Genomic DNA, 21800 nt, shown 5'->3' on the forward strand with positions numbered 1-21800 from the left:
GTGAAACTTGAATGGGTTCAGAAAAGATTTACAAGGATGTTGCCAGGGTTGGAGGATCTGAGCTACCGTGAGAGGCTGAACAGGCTGGGGCTGTTTTCCCTGGAGCGTCGGAGGCTGAGGGGTGACCTTATAGAGGTTTACAAAATTATGAGGGGCATGGATAGGATAAATAGACAAAGTCTTTTCCCTGGGGTTGGGGAGTCCAGAACTAGAGGGCATAGGTTTAGGGGTGAGAGGGGAAAGATGTAAAAGAGACCTAAGAGGCAACGTTTTCACGCAGAGGGTGGTACGTGTATGGAATGAGCTGCCAGAGGATGTGGTGGAGGCTGGTACAATTGCAACATTTAAGAGGCATTTGGATGGGTATATGAATAGGAAGGGTTTGGAGAGATATGGGCCGGGTGCTGGCAGGTGGAATTAGATTGGATTGGGATATCTGGTTGGCATGGACAGGTTGGACCGAAGGGTCTGTTTCCATGCTGTACATCTCTATGACTCTGACTTGCTCTTGTAGCAATTGCATTTATTTAGCTAGTCTAGTTCAGTTTCTGAGTTGAGTAGGTTGGAAATTTAAAAGAATGAGAGGTGATCTTGTTTAAATATACAAGGTCTGAAAGGACTTGGACAGAGTAGATGCATAAAGGTTGTTTCCCTTCGTGAGGGAGTCTAGGAACAGTGGACATAATCCTAGAATAAGGGGTCACCCATTTGACACAGAGATGAGGAGGAATTTCTATTCTTAGAGGGTAGTGAATCCATGGAATACTTTACCACAGAGGGCTATGAAAGCTGGGTCATTATGTATATTCAAGACGGAGATAGATTTTAATCAGTGAGGGAATTGAGGGTTATGGGGAAAAAGCAGAAAAGTGGAGATGTGAATGATCAGATCAGCCATGATCTCACTGAATTGCGCAGCAGACCCGATGGGTTGAATGGGGTACTTCAGCTCCTACATCTCATTTGTTTAACTAGGATTTTCTCACGCTCTAACAACCTGCCATTGGGATCTTTTGGAAGGATTTAAAAATTGTTACTTAACTGTTTGACCTTTTTAAAAACATGCTTTTTCTGGCCCTTCAAATACCAGAGTGTAGACTTGAACCCAGAGCTCCTGGCTCAGAGACTGAGATTATCCATTGTGTTTCAAGACCTTGCCTCTAAATTTTACAACCTTGCTGCTTTGGGAATCTTCAGCACATCATCTTGCATAAACCTGAAATATAATACAATACGATACAACACAGAAACAGGCCCTTTAGCCCACCAAGCCTGTGCCGATTCCTAATCCTTATTTCGACCTGCTACTTGTTACTCAGACTCAGTTTCTATCCCACTGTTCCCTCCCATTCACGTGTTTATCAAGGTATGCCTTAAACATTACTAACATGCCTTATCCATCACCTCCACTAGCACTGTATTTCATCACCTTCTAGGTGAAATATTTTCCCCACACTTCTCCCCTAAACTTTCCCCTTCTCACCTTGAACCTTTTGTAATTGACCTTTCCAACCTGCAAAAAAGCTTCTGACTATTTACTCTATCTATGCTTCTCATCAATCATTCTTGTCACCTCTTCAAAAGACTCAATCAAGGTGGTGAGACACGACATTCCCCGCACAAACCTCTAGCTCAGTGTGGGGGAGAGTGAGACCACATGTGGAAAGCCTCCAGCGTGGAACAATTGCAGGCTAGTGAAGGACTGTAAGGTCTATCCTTTAATTTTATTTCTATATTTTTCTAATTTATTCTATGAAGACCTGCAATGTAGAACTTTTAGTTTTTTTCTTTATTTTTCTATTTTTGTACCTGATCTATTTTAGTACCTAAGATTTGTAACTAGGTACTTTGCTATGTGCGGCAACATTGTACACTTTTCATTATATTCCTGTATTTTACACTTGAATACACATGACTTAAAATCTAATTCTAATAAGTCCATTTGCTTCCTAATGTGAATAAATTCTATCTCTCAGTATCTTCTCCAACAGACTCCCCACCACTGACATGAGCCTCACCAGCCTGCAATTACATGGATTATCTCTGTTTCCCATTTTAAACAAAGGAACAACATTGGCCATTCTCCAGTTCTCTGAAACCTTGCCCAAGGCCAAACAGGTTGCAAAGATCTGTTAAGGCCCCAGCTACTTCCTCCCTTGCCTCCCACAGTAATCCAGGATAGATCCCATCTGGCCCTGAGGACTTATCTATCTTAATGCATTTCAAGATACCTAACACTTCCTCCTTCCTTATGTTGACCTGCTCGAGAGTATTCGCACACTTTTCCTAACCTCAACATCCCTGATGTCCCGTTCTTTAGTAAATACTGATGTAAAGTACTCATTAAGGATCTCACGCAATTTCCTCTGGCTCCACACATAATCTCCTTACTTTATCCTTGCGTGGGCCTACTATTTCCACAGCTACCCTCTTGCTCCTTATATATAAAATGTCTCAGGATTCTCCTTAACCCTGCTGGCCAAGGACATTTCACTGCCACTTTTAACCTTCTTAACTGCCCATTTGAGCTCCTTCCTACTTTCTCTATACTTTTCAAGAACTCTATCTGTTTTTAGTTGCCTAGACCTTAGGTAAGCTTTCTTTTTTTTGACTAAACTGACAATTTTCCCTATCATCCAAGGCTCCTGAATCCTGCCATTCCTGTCCTTCATTTTCACAGGAACATACATGTCCTACACTCTAATCAATTGATCTTTAAAAGACTCTGATGTGGATTTACCTTCAAACAGCCACTCCCAATCTACATTCTTCAATTCTTGCATAATTCAGTTATAGTTGGCCTTCCTCCAATTTAATATCTTCATCCAAAGTCCACTTTTGTCCTTATCCATAAGCATTCAAAAACTTACAGAATTATGGTCACTATTCCAAAAATGGTCTGCCATTGAAACTTTAATCACCTGACCAGACTCATTTCCCAATACCTGGTCCATTACAGCAACTTCCCTCATTGGGCCTATTCACATACTGTTTTAAAACTCCCTCCTGGACAACCCTAACAAATTGATCTCAATTTGAACTAAACCTCTAACACTAAGGGAGTTCCAACCAATATGGGGGAAGTTAAAATCACCCACCACAATATCCCTGGTATTTTTACGTTTTTCCAGAATCTGTCTACATACCTCTTCCTCGGTCTCCCACTGGCAGCTGGGAAGTTTGTAGTGCAATCCCAGCATTGTGTTTGCACCTTTCCTATTCCTGAGCTCTACCAAAATGTCTTGCTGCAGGATCCCTTGTCCTCTCTCAACACAGCTGTGATACACTCCTAACTAGTAATGCAATTCCCCATTTCTTTTGCTTCCGGCCTCGAAAACAGTGAAACACTGGAACATTAAGCTGCCAATCCTGTCCCTCTTTCATCCACGTTTCTGTAAAAGCAACAATATCATAATTTGACTTATTCCCTTCAATTTAGTGAAAGCTGTCAAAAGTACATAAAGTCATGACACTCAAAGGCTGCATAAGTGATTAGATTACTTACAGTGTGGAAACAGGCCCTTCGGCCCAACAAGTCCACACCGCCCCGTCGAAGCGTAACCCACCCATACCCCAACATCTATATCTACCCCTTACCTAACACTACGGGCAATTTAGCATGGCCAATTCACCTGACCTGCACATCTTTTGGACTGTGGGAGGAAACCGGAGCACCCGGAGGAAACCCACGCAGACACGGGGAGAACGTGCAAACTCCACACAGTCAGTCGCCTGAGGCGGGAATTAAACCCGGGTCTCTGGCGCTGTGAGGCAGCAGTGCTAACCACTGTGCCACCGTGCCACCCACAAAGTGGAGCTCAGGTACATAGGAATCACAGTCGAATTGTATAATTAAGCAGATTTGAGGCACTGAATGGTCAAGGAAAGACAAAAGGACAAAAACAAAAACCAGCAACATGTCTGTCTGTCAATTATATGGCAGAGTGAAAAAAGGTGACCATAAGATGTAGGAATAACGTAGCCTGTTCTGCCCATTGAGTCTGCTCTGTCATTCAATGAGATCATAGCTGATCTGATCATTTCTACCTAATTCACATAACCGTTGACTCCTTTACTGATTAAATAACTGTCTATCTCAGCCTTGAATATACTTAGTGTTAGATAGATATTTGATAAGCAAGTAGGTGATAGGTTGTCAGATAAGGGAGTTTGTGGGAATGTGGAGTAGTCAGATCAGCCATTGAACAGCAGAGCAGTCTTGAGGGACAAGTGACCTTCACCTGTGGACTGCTGTGCAGCTGCAACCTCTGCTAGCAACAAAAGCTGCCAGCACTTGATATTCATTCACACGTGGTTTCCTATCCAAGTTACCCTGGCCCGAATCTGCTTATGGAGGCTAGCACCTGCAATTTGACTTTCTCACTGCCACCAAGCAGTGTACTCCAACCAGTCTCTTTCCTTGTTTTCTTTCCACAATGAAAGTGGTAGCATGGGCGGCACAGTGGCATGGGCGGCATATGGTGGCACAGTGGTTAGCACTGCTGCCTCACAGCACCAGAGACCCGGGTTCAATTCCCGCCTCTGGCGACTCTCTGTGTGGAGTTTGCACATTCTCCCTGTGTCTGCGTGGGTTTGCTCTGGTTTCCTCCCACAATCCAAAAAATGTGCAGGTTAGGTGAATTGGCCATGCTAAATTGCCCGCAGTGTTAGGTGAAGAGGTAAATGTAGGGGAATGGGTCTGGGTGGGTTGCGCTTTGGTGGGTCGGTGTGGACTTGTTGGGCCGAAGGGCCTGTTTCCACACTGTAAGTAATCTAAGTGAAGAGAGAGAGAATGGGCCATCACCACACTACTACAGGAAGGATGTGATTGCACTAGAGGTGCAGAAGAGGTACATCAGAAATGTTGCCTGATCCAGAGCAATCCAACCAAGAAGAAAGATTAGGTAGACTGAAATTGTTTACCTTAGAGCAGAAAAGACTGAGGAAATTTGATTGAGATGTACAAAGTTCTGATGTGAGCATATAGGAGGAGACCTTTCCCCTTAGCAGAGGAATCAATACCAGAAGGTACAGTTTCAAAACAAGGAGAGGAATTGAGGGGGAAATTGAGAAGGAAACTCAGACAGGGAACAACTATTTTGATGACCTCTTGAAAGGCCATTGCATCCAAGGCTAAGGGCCAAATGCTGGAAAATGGGATTAGAATAGGATCTTTGATAATCCGCATGACTTTGTAAAATCTCCCAGACTATATTACATGATGACAGGAAACCATTCCTCCTCCAGGTACACAGTCAGGACGCTGTCCACCTCCTCCATTACCTGCAGTGACTGACAGACACCATCTATACTTAAAGGTTCAGCGCTGCTTTGCTGATGTTTTTCTTTTCTGTCCGAGGATGATTATCCTGCCTTGGAATTGCGCGGCTCTAGCCTGAATGGTGAATTTTCAGCAACCGGCCATCGTCACTATGGTAACACCACGCCAACCAGCCTGGGCGAGAGAAGAGATCCGGACATTAGCATACATTTCCCGTAATACCCTGCACGACCGGCCCGGCCCTTGGAGATGGGGAGGCACGCGCCATGGACCCTGGGATATGTAGTTCTGACTTCCCTCCCGCCCAAGGCTGGCCCAAACGCATTCGCCAACCGCAAGCGCACCTCGTGTCACGTTGCCGCGCGCTCACCTGTGACGCAGAGGGGTCGGCTCGGTCTGGGATTGGCTGGATCCCGTGAACACGCGTGGCGTTCGTAACCGTTATTCCAGCCGGCCCCGCCCCCTTCGCAGACGGCCGAAGGAGACAAGATGGCGGCGAAGAGCGGAAAAAGCGGTTTTCTGTCCAAAGTGAGTCGAGTGGATGTTCTTTTCTATCCAGCAATCTACGGCCGAAATTATATATTTTTTCTCTCTCTGTGAAAAGTATTTTCTCGCGAAGCTTCATTTTATCGGGCTGAGGTTGCTCTTCGACGACGGGAGTTGGGGAGAGAGCGATAAGTTGGGTTTTATTTTCAGGCGGGTAACGGCGGACGGTCCCTGCCAGTCCGCTCCGATCGCAGCTATCTGCAGCCCAGGGTAATGGGGAAGCTTCAAGTGGCACCCACGCTTCTGGGCTGGCGCCTTTCCAGATTAGCTGATGGCCGACGTGGCCTTTCCCTTCCTCAGTCACACAGCTGTGTTCTCACTGATCCACTCATCTGGTTCTATAAGCCTTACCTATCCTTTAATAAAGTGTAGCTCCTGACCTCTACAACGCGGTATGTTTACACTCTTCAAACTTGGCGGGCATTAAGCCAGTACAGTTAAAAATAAAGAAAGCACCGATGTCGCATGTCTACCTTGAGCACTATCTTGTGTTTGTGAGCAGAACATTTCTAAGGCTCACTGAAGCAGTACAGTGAATCTTAGAAGTGTTGCATGGTTCTGGTTTTTTTTTTATACACAGTATTTGCATGTTTGAGGAAATAAAGACCCATTTTATTTTGGTAAAAGAACCCGTAAGTTTAACTGCCTGTTAATTATTTATGCCGTTTGTGCCTGAATTTGCAGTATTGTTTGTCAGTACTGTGCTTGCTGACATGTGCTAACCAGTTAGGTAGCACTTCAATTTTAAAGTTCTCATCTTTGTTTTGAAATTTCTTAACTGTATCCCTTCCTGTATGTAACCTCATGGTTTTGCAATCCTAATATTCCTAATTCTGGTCTCTTGAGCATCTCTAATTTTAATTACTCTGCCATTGTTCATTCAGTTTCTCAGGCACTAAATTCTGTAATTTGTACAAGTTTCTAACTTGTTTTCCTACTTTGAGGCTCTCCTTAAAGCCTGTTTATTTTCATTTACCTAAATATGTCCATCTGTGCTGGTAGCTTTTGATTTGTAGTTGGGGTGTTCTATTACATTTAAGTGCTGAATAAATGTTATTGTGACAATTCATATAGTTAATTCACTCAGATCTCTCTAGCCCAGCCGGTAGAGTAACACATTGAGTATAGGAAATAAGTTGAAGATGTTAGCTTCTGAGAACAGAAAAGTCAGATTTCTGTTTCAGACAATTGAGGTTCCAACAAAACCCCAATGAAGGGCTTTTGCCTGAATTATCGAATCTCCTGATTAGAGTCAAGCACCACACTTGACTCTAATCTCCAGCATCTGCAGTCCTCACTTTTGCCGAGGGCTGCATATCTATGCATTCACAGGAGTAGGTCATTTAGCCTTTTGAGATTGACCTGTCATTTAAGACCAAGGCTGGTCATTTTGTTTTGAATTCCACATTTTCATTTACCCTTGTAATGTTTGATTTCCCTGATTTAAAAGAATGAATATTTTTAAGGCAGAGGTAGATTCAATGAATTCCTCCAGCATCTTCTGAAGCAGTGTGCTGAAGTTGCACAACCCTCAGAGAAACAAATTTTTTCTGTCCTAAAAGGATAATCTCTCAGTTTAGTGTCCCCTTGTTTGTTTCAAACATTTTCAGATACTGAAGAAGGCACTTTATTTCTTGGTTTCAGTGATATGATTTTTAACAAATTATGTGCAGAGTTATAAACTTGAGCTAGCAATTCTATTTACTGATATCGTTTAGTTTGCAATTTTCCTGTTATTCATATTCAGAATATTGCTTAATATATTTGTCCTCTTCTGCTCAGCCAATAGTCTTTAGGTCTGGGCTGTTGGAAAACTCAAATTGAGCAACAAGCAATTCTAAGCAGGAGAATAAAAAAAGTTAAAGCACACTACTGGAAATGAATGGATGCATGACAAACTGAACAACTGAACCAGCAAAGAAGTTGCTTTTAAGGAACATGATTGGGGGGGTGTAAGGCTGGTGTTATGGTGAGTGAGACAGTGTTTAGGGGGCAGGTAACTGGAAGCATCAAGAAAAGCCATGGACAGGGTTCATCAGAGATGCTAACACATTAAGACATGCCATTTGAGAAATTACCCCTTTCTTAAAACAGTGGGGATGAAAGTGTTAGGAGACCATCAGATGTCAAAACTTAATGATTATCTATAATAGGGAAGCAACTACTCTCACTGAACCAATAATGGGGATCCTGAATCTTATCAAAAAGAGAGGGAATGGCTGAAAAGATAGAATGCTGTCACGAGCATTGGATTTTTTAAAAAAGTGGAATATTTCTAAAGGAAACAGATACATTTTGTAAAGAGCATATGAGAAGAAGCCAGGTGAATGTGACTAAATGGGTAGCTCTTTTAAAGAATCTGCCCTGCTGTGATGGGCTGATTTTGTTTCTGGGTCTCACTTTTTCCTAGTGGAAGATCGATGACAAGCCAATTAAGATTGACAAGTGGGATGGTGCAGCTGTGAAAAATGCCTTGGACGATGCTGCTAAAAAGGTAAGATAATAGCAGAATGGAATCTTTGCCATTTGTTTACAGCTAATTGCATCCCCTGCCAAACCATGGCAATCTTCTAATCATTACACATTGGGTTTGAAGTTGTAAGACAACCTGCTTTTACTGATGACTTTTTGTTTGGGGGTTTATTACCTCTGTTTGCTAGATGGCTGGTTTGCAATGCAGAGTGAGGCCGACAACGCAGATTTAATTCCCTTACTGGCTGAGGTCACTGCAAAATCTCTGCGTTCTCCACTTTGCCTCTCTTCTGAGGTGTGGAGACTGTTGGCTATTCTTACCACCAATTGTCTCTTAAGAACAAAGAAATTTACAGCGCAAGAACAGACCTTTCGGCCCTCTATGCCTGCGCTGATCCAGATCCTGTTTTAAACCTGCCTATTTTCTAAAGATCTGTATCCCTTGGCTCCCTGCCCAATTGTGTATCTGATATGTCTTAAATAATGCTATTGTTCCTGCCTCTACCAACTCCACTGGCAACGCATTCCAGGCCCCCACCACCCTCTGCATAAAGAACATTCCATGCATATCTCCCCTGAACCTTGCCCTCCCACTTTGAACTCGTGTCCCCTAGTAATTGAGTTCTGCACTCTTGGGGAGGGGGAGGGGGGGAAGCTTTTTGCTGTCCACCCTGACTATACCTCTCATGATTTTGTAGACCTCAGTCAGATCCCCCCTCAACCTCCTTTCTAATGAAAATAATCCTAATTTCCTCAACAACTTCATAGCTAGTGCCCTCCATACCAGGCAGCATTCTGGTGAACCTCCTCTGTGCTCTCTCCAAAGCATCCACATCTCCTTGGTAATCCAGTAACCAGAACTGTATGCAGTATTCCATATGCAACCGAACCAAAGTTCTCTTGTTATTGAGAGCAGCTTGTGGTCTTCTGGAGCTTTGCCGACTTCCACTGCATTGATATTGTAAAGTGGTTGCAATATTTACTCTTGCTATTGGTGTATTGAGAGTAGATGCTCATCAGTATTTGTCCAGGTACACTTAGTATCTTTCCAATGGAAGTCATTGTCTTGAAGCGTTTCTATCTGCAGATGTTGCCTGGCCTGCTGCATACTTTTCAACATTTACTGTTTTATCTCTTTATTGTGTATACATGTTAGGTTCTTTTCCTGAGGTTTCACACGCAAGGTGCACACACCAACCTCTGCAAACGGTTCATGTTTATTACAGCCTGTACAAGCTCGGTGACCTCTTTGACACACTTTGCAGCATGCAAAGTTGAGTCAAATGAGCCCCAAACAAAGGAAATACATCCCCTTTGTACAGTCCAGTTGGTAATGCTTGCGGGTACCCTGACCACCTAATGAAGGAACAGCACCTCGAAAGCTAGTGCTTCCAAATAAACCTGTTGGGCGATAACCTGGTGATGTGTGATTTCTAACTTTGCCCAAATGAAGTGTGGGTCATCCACATTCCTGCATGCATGTCACCCCCACCCACTTCCAGAATGTTCAGCTTCTTGGAGAACGACAGTACAGTTTAACCATTTAACATTACATTAATGTCCAGAGAGATAGGATGATTTAATCTTTGACATACATTTGCTCTTGATTCAATAATTTTCATCGTTTTTATTTCTTGTTAGGTCCTTTTGGAGAAGTACGGGTATGAGGAGAATTATGGACTGATTGATGGGCGACTCCTCATTTGCACAATTTCCTGTGTCTTTGCAATAATTGCACTTATTTGGGACTACATGCACCCTTTTCCTGAGTCGAAGAGTGTCCTTGCAGGTTGTGTCCTTTCATATCCTTTCTATATAGCGGTGAACAGTTACTTTGTTGTGGTACTGAGGCAATGCTTTAGTTGTGGAGGTGCATCTTTCAACTGAAGTTGCATCTGTCCCCTCATGTATATGAAAGATCCTATGGCCACTAATTAAAGAATTTTAATGCAGGGAAGTGGATAATGTTTTTGTGGAGCTTTAAATGACACAGTTGTAAAGAGTGTAGGAACATAGGGAATTCATGAGTGTAGTTAGCAAAGCATTTGGGATCTTGAACTCCATAAAGGTGTAACTTAGTCTACAGGAGAAAGTGAGGACTGCAGATGCTGGAGATCAGAGCTGAAAATGTGTTGCTGGAAAAGCGCAGCAGGTCAGGCAGCATCCAAGGAGCAGGAGAATCGACGTTTCGGGCGTGAACCCTTCTTCAGGAATGAGGAAAGTGTGCGAAGCAGGCTAAGATAAAAGGTAGGGAGAGGAGGTACTTGGGGGGGGGGGAAGGGCGTTAAGGTGAGGGTGATAGGCCGGAGTGGGGGTGGGGACGGAGAGGTCAGGAAGAAGATTGCAGGTTAGGAAGATGGTGCTGAGTTCGAGGATTGGGACTGAGACAAGGTGGGGGGAGGGGAAAAGGAAACTGGCGAAATCGGAGTTCATCCCTTGAGGTTGGAGGGTTCCTAGGCGGAAGATGAGGCGCTCTTCCTCTAGCCGTCTGCTATGGTCTGGCGATGGAGGAGTCCAAGGACCTGCATGTCCTTGGTGGAGTGGGAGGGGAGTTGAAGTGTAGAGCCACGGGGTCGTTGGGTTGGTTGGTCTGGTTGTCTCAGAGGTGTTCTCTGAAACGTTCCGCAAGTAGTCGGCCTGTCTCCCCAATATAGAGGAGGCCACGTCGAGTGCAGTGGGTGCAGTAAATGATGTGTGTGGAGGTGCAGGTGAATTTGTGGCGGATATGGAAGGATCCCTTGGGGCCTTGGAGGGGAGTGAGGGGGGAGGTGTGGGCGCAAGTTTTGCATTTCTTGTGATTGCAGGGGAAGGTGCTGGGAATTGGAGGTTGGGTTGGTGGGGGGGTGTGGACCTGATGAGGGAGTCACAGAGCGAGTGGTCTTTTCGGAACGCTGATAGGAGAGGGAAGGGAAATATGTCCCTGGTGGTGGGGTCCATTTGGAGGTAGCAGAAATGACAACGGATGATACAATGTATATGGAGATTGGTGGGGTGGTAGGTGAGGGCTAGTGGGGTTCTGTCCTGATGGCGATTGGAGGGGAGGGGCAGGGCTCAAGGGCGGAGGAGCGGGAAGTGGAGGAGATGCGGTGGAGAGCATCGTCGATCACGTCTGGTGGGAAATTGCGGTCTTTGAAGAAGGAGGCCATCTGGGTTGTACGGTATTGGAACTGGTCCTCCTGGGAGCAGATGCGGCGGAGACAAAGGAATTGGGAATATGGGATGGCATTTTTACAGGGGGCAGGGTGGGAGGAGGTGTAGTCTAGGTGGCTGTAGGAGTCGGTAGGTGTATAGTAAATGTCCGTGTTGATTCGGTCGCCCTAGATAGAAATGGAGAGGTCTAGGAAGGGGGGGGAGGAGTCTGAGATGGTCCAGGTAAATTTGAGGTCAGGATGGAAGGTGTTGGTAAAGTGGATGAACTGTTCAACCTCTTTGTGGGAGCACAAATCAGCGCCGATACAGTCATTGATGTAGCGGAGGAAAAGGTGGGGGGTGGTGCCAGTGTAGCTGCAGAAGATGGACTGTTCCACATATCCTACAAAGAGGCAGGCATAGTTGGGGCCCATGCGAGTGCCCATGGCTACTCCTTTGGTTTGGAGGAAGTGGGAGGATTGGAAAGAGAAGTTGTTCAGAGTGAGGACCAGTTCAGTCAGTCGAAGGAGGGTGTCAGTGGAAGGGTACTGGTTGGTACGGCGGAAAAGGAAGAAGTGGAGGGCTTTGAATCCTTCGTGATGGGGGATGGAGGTGTACAGGGACTGGATGTCCATAGTGAAGATAAGGCGTTGGGGATCAGGGAAGCGAAAATCATGGAGGAGGTGGGCATGGGTGGTGTCCCGAACGTTGGTGGGGAGTTCTTGGACTAAGGGGGACAGGACCGTGTCGAGGTATGCAGCGATGAGTTCAGTGGGGCAGGAGCAGGCTGAGACAATGGGTCGGCCGGGGCAGTCAGGTTTGTGGATTTTGGGCAGGAGGTAGAAATGGGCGGTGTGGGCTTGTGGGACTATGTGATTGGAGGCGGTGGGTGGGAGATCCCCTGAGGTGATGAGGTTATGGATGGTCTGGGAGGTGGGGTCATGGTCAAGGGGTCAGTAGGAGGGGGTGTTGTCCGCAAGCTGGCGTTTAGCTTCAGCGGTGTAAAGGTCTATGCGCCAAACTACTACCGCGCCTCCCTTGTCTGCCGGTTTGATAGTGAGGTTGGGGTTGGAACGGAGGGAGTGGAGGGTTGCACATTCCGAGGGTGAGAGGTTGGAGTGGGTGAGAGGGGTGGAGAGGTTGAGGCAGTTAATGTCCCGTCGGTTAACTTAGTCTACAGCTTGGTTTTAAAAATAAGGTGATTTTAAAATTGTTGCTGCATCTCAAAACATTTAATTGGAGAGAAATGCGGACTTGATGTTGGCAGTGCCTTTGGACTCCTGAAAGAGGTTGAGAAGGTTTCCACTCCAGTGCTCTGTTGACCTGTGTGTGTATATTAGGCTACACCAGTTTGTGGTGTCTGTCCTGACCCTATCAATGTCAAGGTTCAAGGGAAATTCCCCAATGTATTGTGATGGGCATGATGGAAGGACAGTTTCACCCCAAATACTCGAAATTTAGTTTACTAGCCTACCACCTTTCTACAGAGTTGGCGATAAGAAAATTTGTGGTCTCAAACTAATTCTGAATCTTTTTCCATATGGCTGGCAATAAAATTTATCCCATTCTTTTGCTTCACTTACAGAATCCTATAGCATAGGAAAAATGGCATTTGTACCATGGAACTTCTGCAGAGTCTTTGAAAAGAACCCTTCAATTAGCTGAATTGCTTGCAGTCAGCTTGCTCTTTCTCTGTAGCTGTGAGAAATCCATTTTGATTCTGTTTCAACCACTTTTTAAGAAAAGCCATAAAAATCTTTGCCATGTCCTCTCAGCAGAACTGCCAATTGAAGTTCAGGTCTTGTGTGTGACAACATTGATTATGTAGACTGAGGTAGTTTAGGAAAATCAGTGAGGATGGACAGCATTTATTGCTTACCTCTAATTGCCCACGAGCAATGATTATCTAAGAAATGTGGAACAAGTAGTAAATGGCGAAGTAAGAGAACTAGTGGTCCGGTGAGAGGGTGGTATAGAAGGAAATCAGTATTGGTAAGAAAGTCATGCTGGGGAAATAAATAAGTTTAACGGATGACCAATCACCAAGGTCTAAATCTATATGTAGTTTGGATTTAGACACTGGGAACAGTGGATGTACTGATGGTCATCTTCCAAAATTCTATAGACCTTGGAGTAGTTCTTACAGATTGGAGGGTGATGAATGTGACCTTAGTATTGAAAAGGGAGAGTTGAGAAAAAACAAAATTAATTACAGATGTTAGCCTGACATCAGTCCTTGGGAGAATGAAAGTCTGTTATAAAAGAAACAATGACAGAACATTTGGAAAGCATTAATAGGATTGGACAAAGTCACGATGGATTTATGAAAGGCAAATCATGCTGAACAAATTAGATTAGATTTCCTACAGTGTGGAAACAGGCACTTTGGCCTAACAAGTCCACACTGACCCTCTGGAGTAACTCACTCCCCTCTGAATAATGAACTTAACACTATGGACAATTTAGCATGGCCAGTTTACCTGACCTGCACATCTTTGGAATGTGGGAGGAAACCAGAGCACCTGGAGGAAACCCACGCAGACACGGGGAGAACGTGCAAACTCCACACAGTCAGTCACCTGAGGCAGGAATTGAACCCGGGTCTCGGGCACTGTGAGACAGCAGTGCTAACCACTGTACCACCGTGCCGCAGAAGGAGGCTTCAATGTGATTTAAACAAGTTGAGTGGGTAAACAGTGCAGGTGCAGTTCAAAGCTAATTATGAACTTAAGCATTTTGATGTGGAAAACAGAAATAAATTATTTAAATAGTATTATAGGGATTTAGATATCCTTAAATACCAGTCAATGAAAGCAGACAAACAAATGCAGCAAGCAATTCGGGAAGAAATTGTATTTTGCAAGAGGAATTGAGTTTAAGGGCAGAGATGTTAAGGCCTCAGTGAGACCACACTGAGTGTTGAGAAGATTTGGTAGCCCTACCCAAGAAAGGATATACTTGGTATTCGATGGAGTGTGCAGCAGGGGTTCACTAGGCTGATACTGGGGTGGCGGGGCTGTCCTTTGAGGAGAGATTTTGATTGACTGGCTTGTATTCACTAGAGCTGAAAAATGTGTTGCTGGAAAAGTGCAGCAGGTCAGGCAGCTTCCAAGGAGCAGGAGAATCGATGTTTCGGGCATAAGCCCTTCTTCAGGAATGAGGAAGGTGTGCCAAGCAGGCTAAGATAAAAGGTAGGGAGGAGGGTCTTGCTTGGCACACCTTCCTCATCCCTGAAGAAGGCTTATGCCCGAAACGTCGATTCTCCTGCTCCTTGGATGCTGCCTGACCTGTGCTTTCCCAGCAACACATTTTTCAGCTCTGATCTCCAGCATCTGCAGTCCTCACTTTCTCCTAGTTGTATTCACTAGAGCTTGAGATCAGAGTCAAGATTAGTGTGGTGCTGGAACAGCGCAGCAAGTCAGGCAGAATCCGAGGAGCAAGAAAATCGGCGTTTTGGCCAAAAGCCCTTCTTCAGGAATTGTATTCACAAGATTCTAGAAGGGTGAGAGGGGATCTAATTTAAACATATGACATTCTACCAACGCTGGATAGACTAAGTGCAGAGAGGATGTATTCCTTGGTTGGGAGCCTAGAACTAGGTGGCAAAGTCCTAGAGATGAAGTAGACAGTGTCGGCCTGAGATAATAAATTTCTTCACTCAAGTATTTTGCATGTGGAATTCTGCACCTCAGTGTTGGAGGCCAAGTTACTGAATATTTTCAAGAAAGAACCATACGTTTTTAGACTTTAAAGACAAACATGGGTATGTGGAGAAAGCAGGAATATGGCATTGAGAGAAGATTGGCTTTGATCCTGTTCAGCAAGTATTTCATATCTTATTTGAGTAGATCATTCAGCTTCTCCAATATGTTCGGACATTCAATAAGAAAGTGACTTTTCTAATTATACACATGAAAGTGGTGCTAAAGTCTCTGGTTTTCTTTAACATATCTATACCTATTTTGTTATGATGGGGATTCTTACGTTTTATACCTCTTACAAAGAGAGAAGCATATTTTTAATTGCCGTAGAGAAAGACCCAGCTGGATTGGATCCCGGTGACATCTGGCAACTCTCATCATCTCTGCGGAGGTATTGAATTGATTTTCTCTTTTTAACAAGTTCATTTTAATCTCAAACTACTTAATTATTTCAGTTGATAATTTTGGTTGAATGCAATGATACTGAGCAGTTGGAGGTAGCCCTGTTTGACTGAATAGACTCGTCTCATACTTGTTCTTTGAGGCTGAAGGGTTCAGCAAATGCACCAGAATCTTTCATATTGCTGGGCGTTGGCTGTGCTGCTGTGGTTGGTACCTGGCCACCAATATTTTAACAAGCAGCTCGTAGCTTATTTATAGAGATTAGGGGTTTCGGAGCTGATTTGTCTGGCCAACCACAAAGATTAACCACATGTCCTGCACCAACAGTCTTTACTGAAAGTAGTTTGTGGGGATAATTGCAAAGTACTAACTGATTTTGAATTATTTTCTCACTTTTATTTTGCATATTATTAATTTCTACTGTTTTAGGTTTGATGATCAGTACACCTTGAAGATGACTTTCATTGATGGGCGAACCAACCAGGAGCGAGAGAGGGAGTTCACCAAGTCTCTCGAGTACTTCTTTGATGAGTCTGGTACCCTGGTTATGGATTTGTTTGAGGTGGAAGTGTCAAAGCTTCATGACTCCTTGGGGAAGAAGAAAAAAGTTAAATAAGAACATGTGTGCTTCTTTGCATTATGTTGTATTGCTGAGATAATGCTTGCAAAGAAAAGGGGAGAAAAAAAACACTTTGTGGAAATATCTTTGTTATGATTGCACCCTCTTCAACACTGATTCTCCTTTTGGGTTGGAGGAGCACTTCACATTTTCTAAATTCGTTCAGCCGCAGCAACTTGCATTTATACAATGCCTTCAGCTTTGTGGAAGGGTCAGATGTGATTCAACTGGCCTGGTCCAATCTTAGACTATCCCTACTGAAAAATGATGGATTTGGTGCCTAGGGATTGGAGTTTATGGATGGGCAAAGGGGTTTTCATGTTTCCAGTATAGGTAGATGACTGGCTGGAAGGGATAGCAAGGATGCATTCTTGGAAAATATAGATGTTCAAATACAGACTATCTTCTTGAGAAAATACAACCTTCCAGTGCTGTGACATGTACTATTTATTCCTTGCACATGAAGTTTTGTCAACAACTACTTATCCTTTGTTAATATCCATTATAGAAGGTGGGGGCAGAAGTAGTTGGTATCATTCAGGGGAGCTGTAACAGAGGGGACAACGAACCAGTTTTGGCCTTTCAGTTGAGATTGTTGCCTTGTGCCAGATACTACAGAACAATCAACCCTTTGGAGTTGTGCTCACTTTGAGTAGGGAGTTAGAGGAATTTGTTGACTGGACTGTTTGATGTCATGAGCTGTGCACTTTCTGTTAGGCAGAAGTGGACTTTGGCCAGTATCTTCAGGCTTGATTTTCCAATGGGCTGTGTAGGTCCAGATTGTAATCTGCTGGGATGATCTTTGAAGGGGGCTGTCTTGTGGACAAATTCTTAACAATGTTTCTAGCCCATTTGCACTAAAGTAATGAGCAGTGAGCTAGAGAATGAACCAGTGCAGCTACTGCACATTATCCCTCAGTGACTCCAAGGACATGGGTCAGGTGAGGTTAAGCTTTAATGTATCAGAATCTGTAATTCCAGTGATGGTAGATGAGTTCAAACTATCACTGCTGTCAGTTTCTTCTGCTCTTCAAAATAGTGCTGTTCCAAGAATGGCAATGGGATTTTCTTTCTAACATCTGGCTGGTGGACATTCCACTTTACAGATGTCATCTCTTGTCAGTGTTAAGCTGTATTGGTATTGCTAGGCCTCTGAGGTATTACTGATTCCCACCTGGAGATTAAGCCTAATCAAACTTTAGCAACAGTTTCAGAAGAGAATTGATCCCAACAAAGTGACATGTCTACTTAACCAACACTGCGCACATCCTTATAGATGCTGGTTACATGTTTTTGGGAGGAAGAGCAGAAACTCTGTTTACATTGTTCAGTTCCTTTATTCTAGAATGCTTATTCTGTTTATCCTTAAAGTTTCACACAGCAAACCTTCGGCAAGTTAGAGTCAAAGCAATTGTATTTTTATACCCTCCACTCTAAATTGTTCTGATATTGGTCGAATAAAATAGAACAAGGCAGTGGGCAAGCAGTTGGCTGCCTCTGTTTAGGGGAAACGTCTAAGTTTTATTATGGGGGGGGGCTTGTGACCTATCCCAGGCAACGGTAATCAGTGTCTTCGGTCTCTTGTGTTCTGTCTAAAATCTTGTCAAAGTGTAGATCGGCCTGTAATGACTCTAAAGAAACTTGCCCTCCAATGCTGAATGGTGTAATGAGTGAAAGTATTTGTGGAGCAGCATTGTCCCTTTGTGTGTCCTTTGGAAAAAAAATTCTCAAACGTGCTCATCCACACAGCCCCTTTTGTGACTTGGGATTTCTCAAAGGTGCCCAACAGCCAGTGAAAGTACTCTTTTGAAGGGCTACCTTGATAGAATGTGGGGAAATAGGGCATCCAGTTTGTAGATGATGGAGCAGTGATTTATGTATGAACTGAGGCTGTATCCTGAAGTTATCAACTTATGGTGAATGTATATTTGTGAAATACCAATTTAAATTTGTTTCGAATAATCCAATCAAATGTCACAATTTGTGATGGTGCACATTCTCCAGGTAAAACATGCAAATTACATTGGAAAATTCCAAAAAGGTTCCTCTGATTAACTGATGTAAATTCAATAGCTGTAGCAGATAACTTCTTCAAACAAGAGTTCCAGGTAGGAGACTGAGTATGATGTAGTGACTGGCTCATCTTTCAAGACACAAGTCAAAAAGTAATACTGTATACGTTCTGCTCCCTGAATCGGTGCAGTTACAACGAAACTCGATTTAATATGAAGCTGTCTGATTAGCGCATCCAACAAAATTGAACAATAATTGCATTGTGCATAATCTAAAGAATGCAATCAACAACTGATCAAAATGTTGTTCATTCCTCAAGCCCACTTAATGGGCAAAGCCTAGAATACATTGTGTTGCCCTCCAAGTCTGTCATCGTTTTGATCTGGATGTTTGCTGAAGCTAGCTTTGAAACAGTCTATCTCTGCCATTGAGTACTTGGACCATAAATAATATGTCCTTAGAAGATAATGGTAGATCTTGAACTATTGGTAGTTGTTTGGTACAATATTTGATTTTGAGAGACCGTTTTGAGTTGAGAATCATCTATATTCGTATTCGACTGAAATTACAAACGGAACTAAAGTGTATAGATATATTTTCTGACCGTGTAACAGCTTCAAAGATATTTTACTGATACTAGATTTTTTTTCAAACTGCCTTGTTGGAGATTTGAACTTCTATTCCAATGAACAGCTACTCCTGTAATATGACATTCCACCCTTTTGGGAGTTGAAAAAGGTTTTAAGTGTTTAACTGGTTTTATCTGGCTGTGGTCTATTAGAAACTGTTGAAATCAAATCTACTTCGTTCACTGGTAATTTTAATGTGATTGATTAGACAGTATTCCATTATGTTATAATTTGTGAAAGTTAGTGATTATCCTATAAGAACTTGCATTGACATTGCATCTTTACACAGGAAACTATCCTGTGCACTTTACAGGACAATGGATTGAGCTACCGAGCTGATGTTAGTACATATGACCAGGGTTTCATGAATGGTGTTGATTCAAATTGGAATTGTACCATTTGTTTCATGTTGCCTGTGCACATTCTTTCGACCAAAATTAATTACTTCGTAATTCACTGCACTAAATTTCAACAGCTACACATCTGTTAATTTTATCAACTGCTCTGTATTATCCTCATAGTTCACAATACAAATTTTCAACAGTATTGCCCTCATGAACCAATCTATTACCTTTCAAAAAGAAACTAAAGGAAATTAGCTAAACACAATTTGCAGGATGTCTTGTCTTTTTGAGCTTAATATCTCCATAACATGGTGCTCATTTACCTTCACAACCGTTTGATTTTAGATTTGTATAAACTGCACAGACCACCAGAATCAGTCTTCATAATTCAGCAGCTAATGGATACCCTCACCGAGCTTGACCTGCCAATTGCAAATTTATTGGGGTGTGGCTATTGAGACTTGTTGATCACAACTTAGATTCCCAAGTGTGAGCTTGGTAAAGGTAAGGACCAATATAGGGTGATCTAATCCAAAAGTTGGATGAACCCTACTGTGAGAGGGAGTAGTCGTTAGTTTTCAGTGTAAGTAAACCAAAGTGGCACTCAGCAGGCAAAAGCAACGTGATCAGTACTTCTCAGGGTCAAACTGCTTCCTCGTAGTAGGAGGAAGAAGCAAGAAAAAGTTCCCTAAAATTTGTATATTTCATCTCCCTAGCCAGCTGGTAAAGATTCAGTAGTTATAAGTCAGTTTCCAAAACACCAATGTGTATAAGCCATCAACGGCATGTTGGATATGAGCACTTCCCTAGCAAAGAAATGGTTTGTCAGTAGAGTGTAAGCAAGACAAAGCCTAGATAATGTCCCAAATGACACACTATTCCTTGATAAGACCTGGCCAATCAATAGTATAGGTCAAGCAGAGGTGTTGGCATGCAGCAGGTAGGAAGTTGCCCTGGGTGCCTTTAACATTGACAGTGAACACTCTGAAATCTCTTGATGTCAGGTTAAACAATGGGCAAGGCTATCTCCTGGTGATCATCACATAGTGTACTCTGTTGACTGAGACCAAGAGCATCAGTGCCACATAAAGTATTTTAAAAATTGGATATTAATGTATAGGTATGGTTTGTAAGTTTGCAAATGACACTAAAATTGGCAACGTAGTGGACAGAGAAGACAGTTATGTTTGAGTAGAATGGGAGCTTAATTAGATGGGCTGAGGAATGACAAATGGAATTAGTTTAGGATATCTAGTTAGCATGGATGAGTTGGACCATTTCTGCTGGTTTGTTTCTCTACTGTATAATTCTGTGACTCTGATGATACTATACTCCTCCATGCTCCTATTAAGCATTGAGGGTGGCAGGGTTGTGGAATATACTTTTGATGATGGATACAGAAATCCCCACCCAGATTAGCTTGGCAGCAGCACTACTGATCAACCTGATTGAATCTGTGCTGTATAACTCTATTACTCTATAATGAGGGAGAATCATATACGACCTCATCCTCAGTAATCTGCCTGCAAAAATGAATCTATGCCAATATTGCTATGAGTGATCATTGGACCATCCTTGTGGAGACGAAGTCCCACTTTCCATCACTTTCCATCTTATATGTCATCAGTCACCATTTTTCATGGTGATAAACAGATCTAACAATTCAAAACTAGGTATCTGTGGGGTGTGGGCCAAACAGAATAAGCAGCAACTTATAGACTGAACTAAGTGACCCTGCATTCAATGGTTCAGATCTAAGCTCTGCAGTGCTGCCTTATCACTTAATACCTATGACTGCAAAATTTATTTATCTCAGATTTTAGACTAACAATTGATCTAGCATCAACTGCCATTTTAAGGGAGTTCCAAACTGCTAGTACCCTATTGGGGGAAGTGATGGTGCAGTAGTATTATTGTGAGATTATTGATTGCGAGACTCAGGTAATATTCTGAAGTTCTGGTTTCGAATCCTGCTGTGCAGCTTATGGAATTTAATTTCAATAAAAATCTGGAATCAAATGTCTGATGACCATGCAATTGTTGCCAGTTGTTGGGAAAATTCCTATCTGGTTCACAAATACCCTTTTGGGAACGAAACTGCTGGTCTCCAGCATGTAACTTCAGACCCACAGCAATGTGCTTGAACCTCAACTGCCCTGTGCAATTAGGCAAGCATTTATTTTCCATCCTTAACTGTTGATGTCTGCTTTGTTCTGCAAATCTGGATGACACAAGTTTTCTGTACAACAGCAGTAGCTTTATTATTAGACAGCTGCCTAGAGATTCAAAGCATCTTCCTCACAAGTCTCTGCCTTACACCCAGAGACAGTATATTTTATAGAAATTGAAAAACTTATCAGTTACATGGATGATTGTCATCACCTAATTTAAAGTAGGTAATTATGAATTTACAAAACCCGATGAATATTGATGTCCTGTGATAACGTGTGAATGGACTATAGAAACCAATTATCGTATCTTCCATGGTATGTATTGATGGAAAGAAATTAAAGCAGAAAGGTATTGCTTACTACAAATGGGGTATTCACATACCTATGCTAATATGGAGGGGAGGGAATGGGGGGGAATTCACATCCCGATGTTAATAGGGAGGGGAAGTGAATGGGGATTTGCATACCTATGCTAAAATGGAGGGGAAGTAAG

General features: G+C 43.0%; 2 protein-coding genes across 3 annotated transcripts in view; one reads left to right on the top strand and one right to left on the bottom strand.

The window, feature by feature from the left end:
* Nucleotides 1-5770, bottom strand: part of xrra1 (X-ray radiation resistance associated 1) — a 102728-nt gene extending 96958 nt beyond the window's left edge. Inside the window, exons 1-2 of the mRNA XM_072576728.1 lie at nt 5652-5770; nt 5284-5455 (exon numbers count right to left, since the gene is read on the bottom strand). The gene's annotated coding sequence lies outside the window, so the exon portion shown is untranslated. The remainder of the gene's footprint in view (nt 1-5283; nt 5456-5651) is intronic.
* spcs2 (signal peptidase complex subunit 2) lies at nt 5696-21155 on the top strand. Of its 2 annotated transcripts, none has more exons than XM_072576730.1 (5): nt 5696-5809; nt 8238-8321; nt 9941-10100; nt 15385-15520; nt 15961-21155. In XM_072576730.1, exons 1-5 carry the CDS (start codon nt 5771-5773, stop codon nt 16145-16147), a joined length of 606 nt encoding a protein of 201 aa, XP_072432831.1. In that variant the 5' UTR covers nt 5696-5770; the 3' UTR covers nt 16148-21155. The 2 variants fall into 2 exon arrangements, with proteins under 2 accessions (XP_072432831.1, XP_072432832.1); XM_072576731.1 differs by having other exon boundaries at nt 5724-5809; nt 8241-8321.
* Nucleotides 21156-21800: the final 645 nt, after the last annotated feature.

This window comes from Chiloscyllium punctatum, chromosome 9 (assembly GCF_047496795.1).
Source record: "Chiloscyllium punctatum isolate Juve2018m chromosome 9, sChiPun1.3, whole genome shotgun sequence".
NCBI classification, from domain to species: domain Eukaryota; kingdom Metazoa; phylum Chordata; class Chondrichthyes; order Orectolobiformes; family Hemiscylliidae; genus Chiloscyllium; species Chiloscyllium punctatum.

Bases quoted from the DNA above. Each gene is read 5' to 3' on its own strand.
- spcs2 (XM_072576730.1), top strand. From the start codon at position 5,771: ATGGCGGCGAAGAGCGGAAAAAGCGGTTTTCTGTCCAAA. The intron at 8,322-9,940 runs GTAAGATAATAG...ATTTCTTGTTAG, and splicing joins TGGACGATGCTGCTAAAAAG to GTCCTTTTGGAGAAGTACGG. The intron at 15,521-15,960 runs GTATTGAATTGA...CTACTGTTTTAG, and splicing joins CTCTCATCATCTCTGCGGAG to GTTTGATGATCAGTACACCT.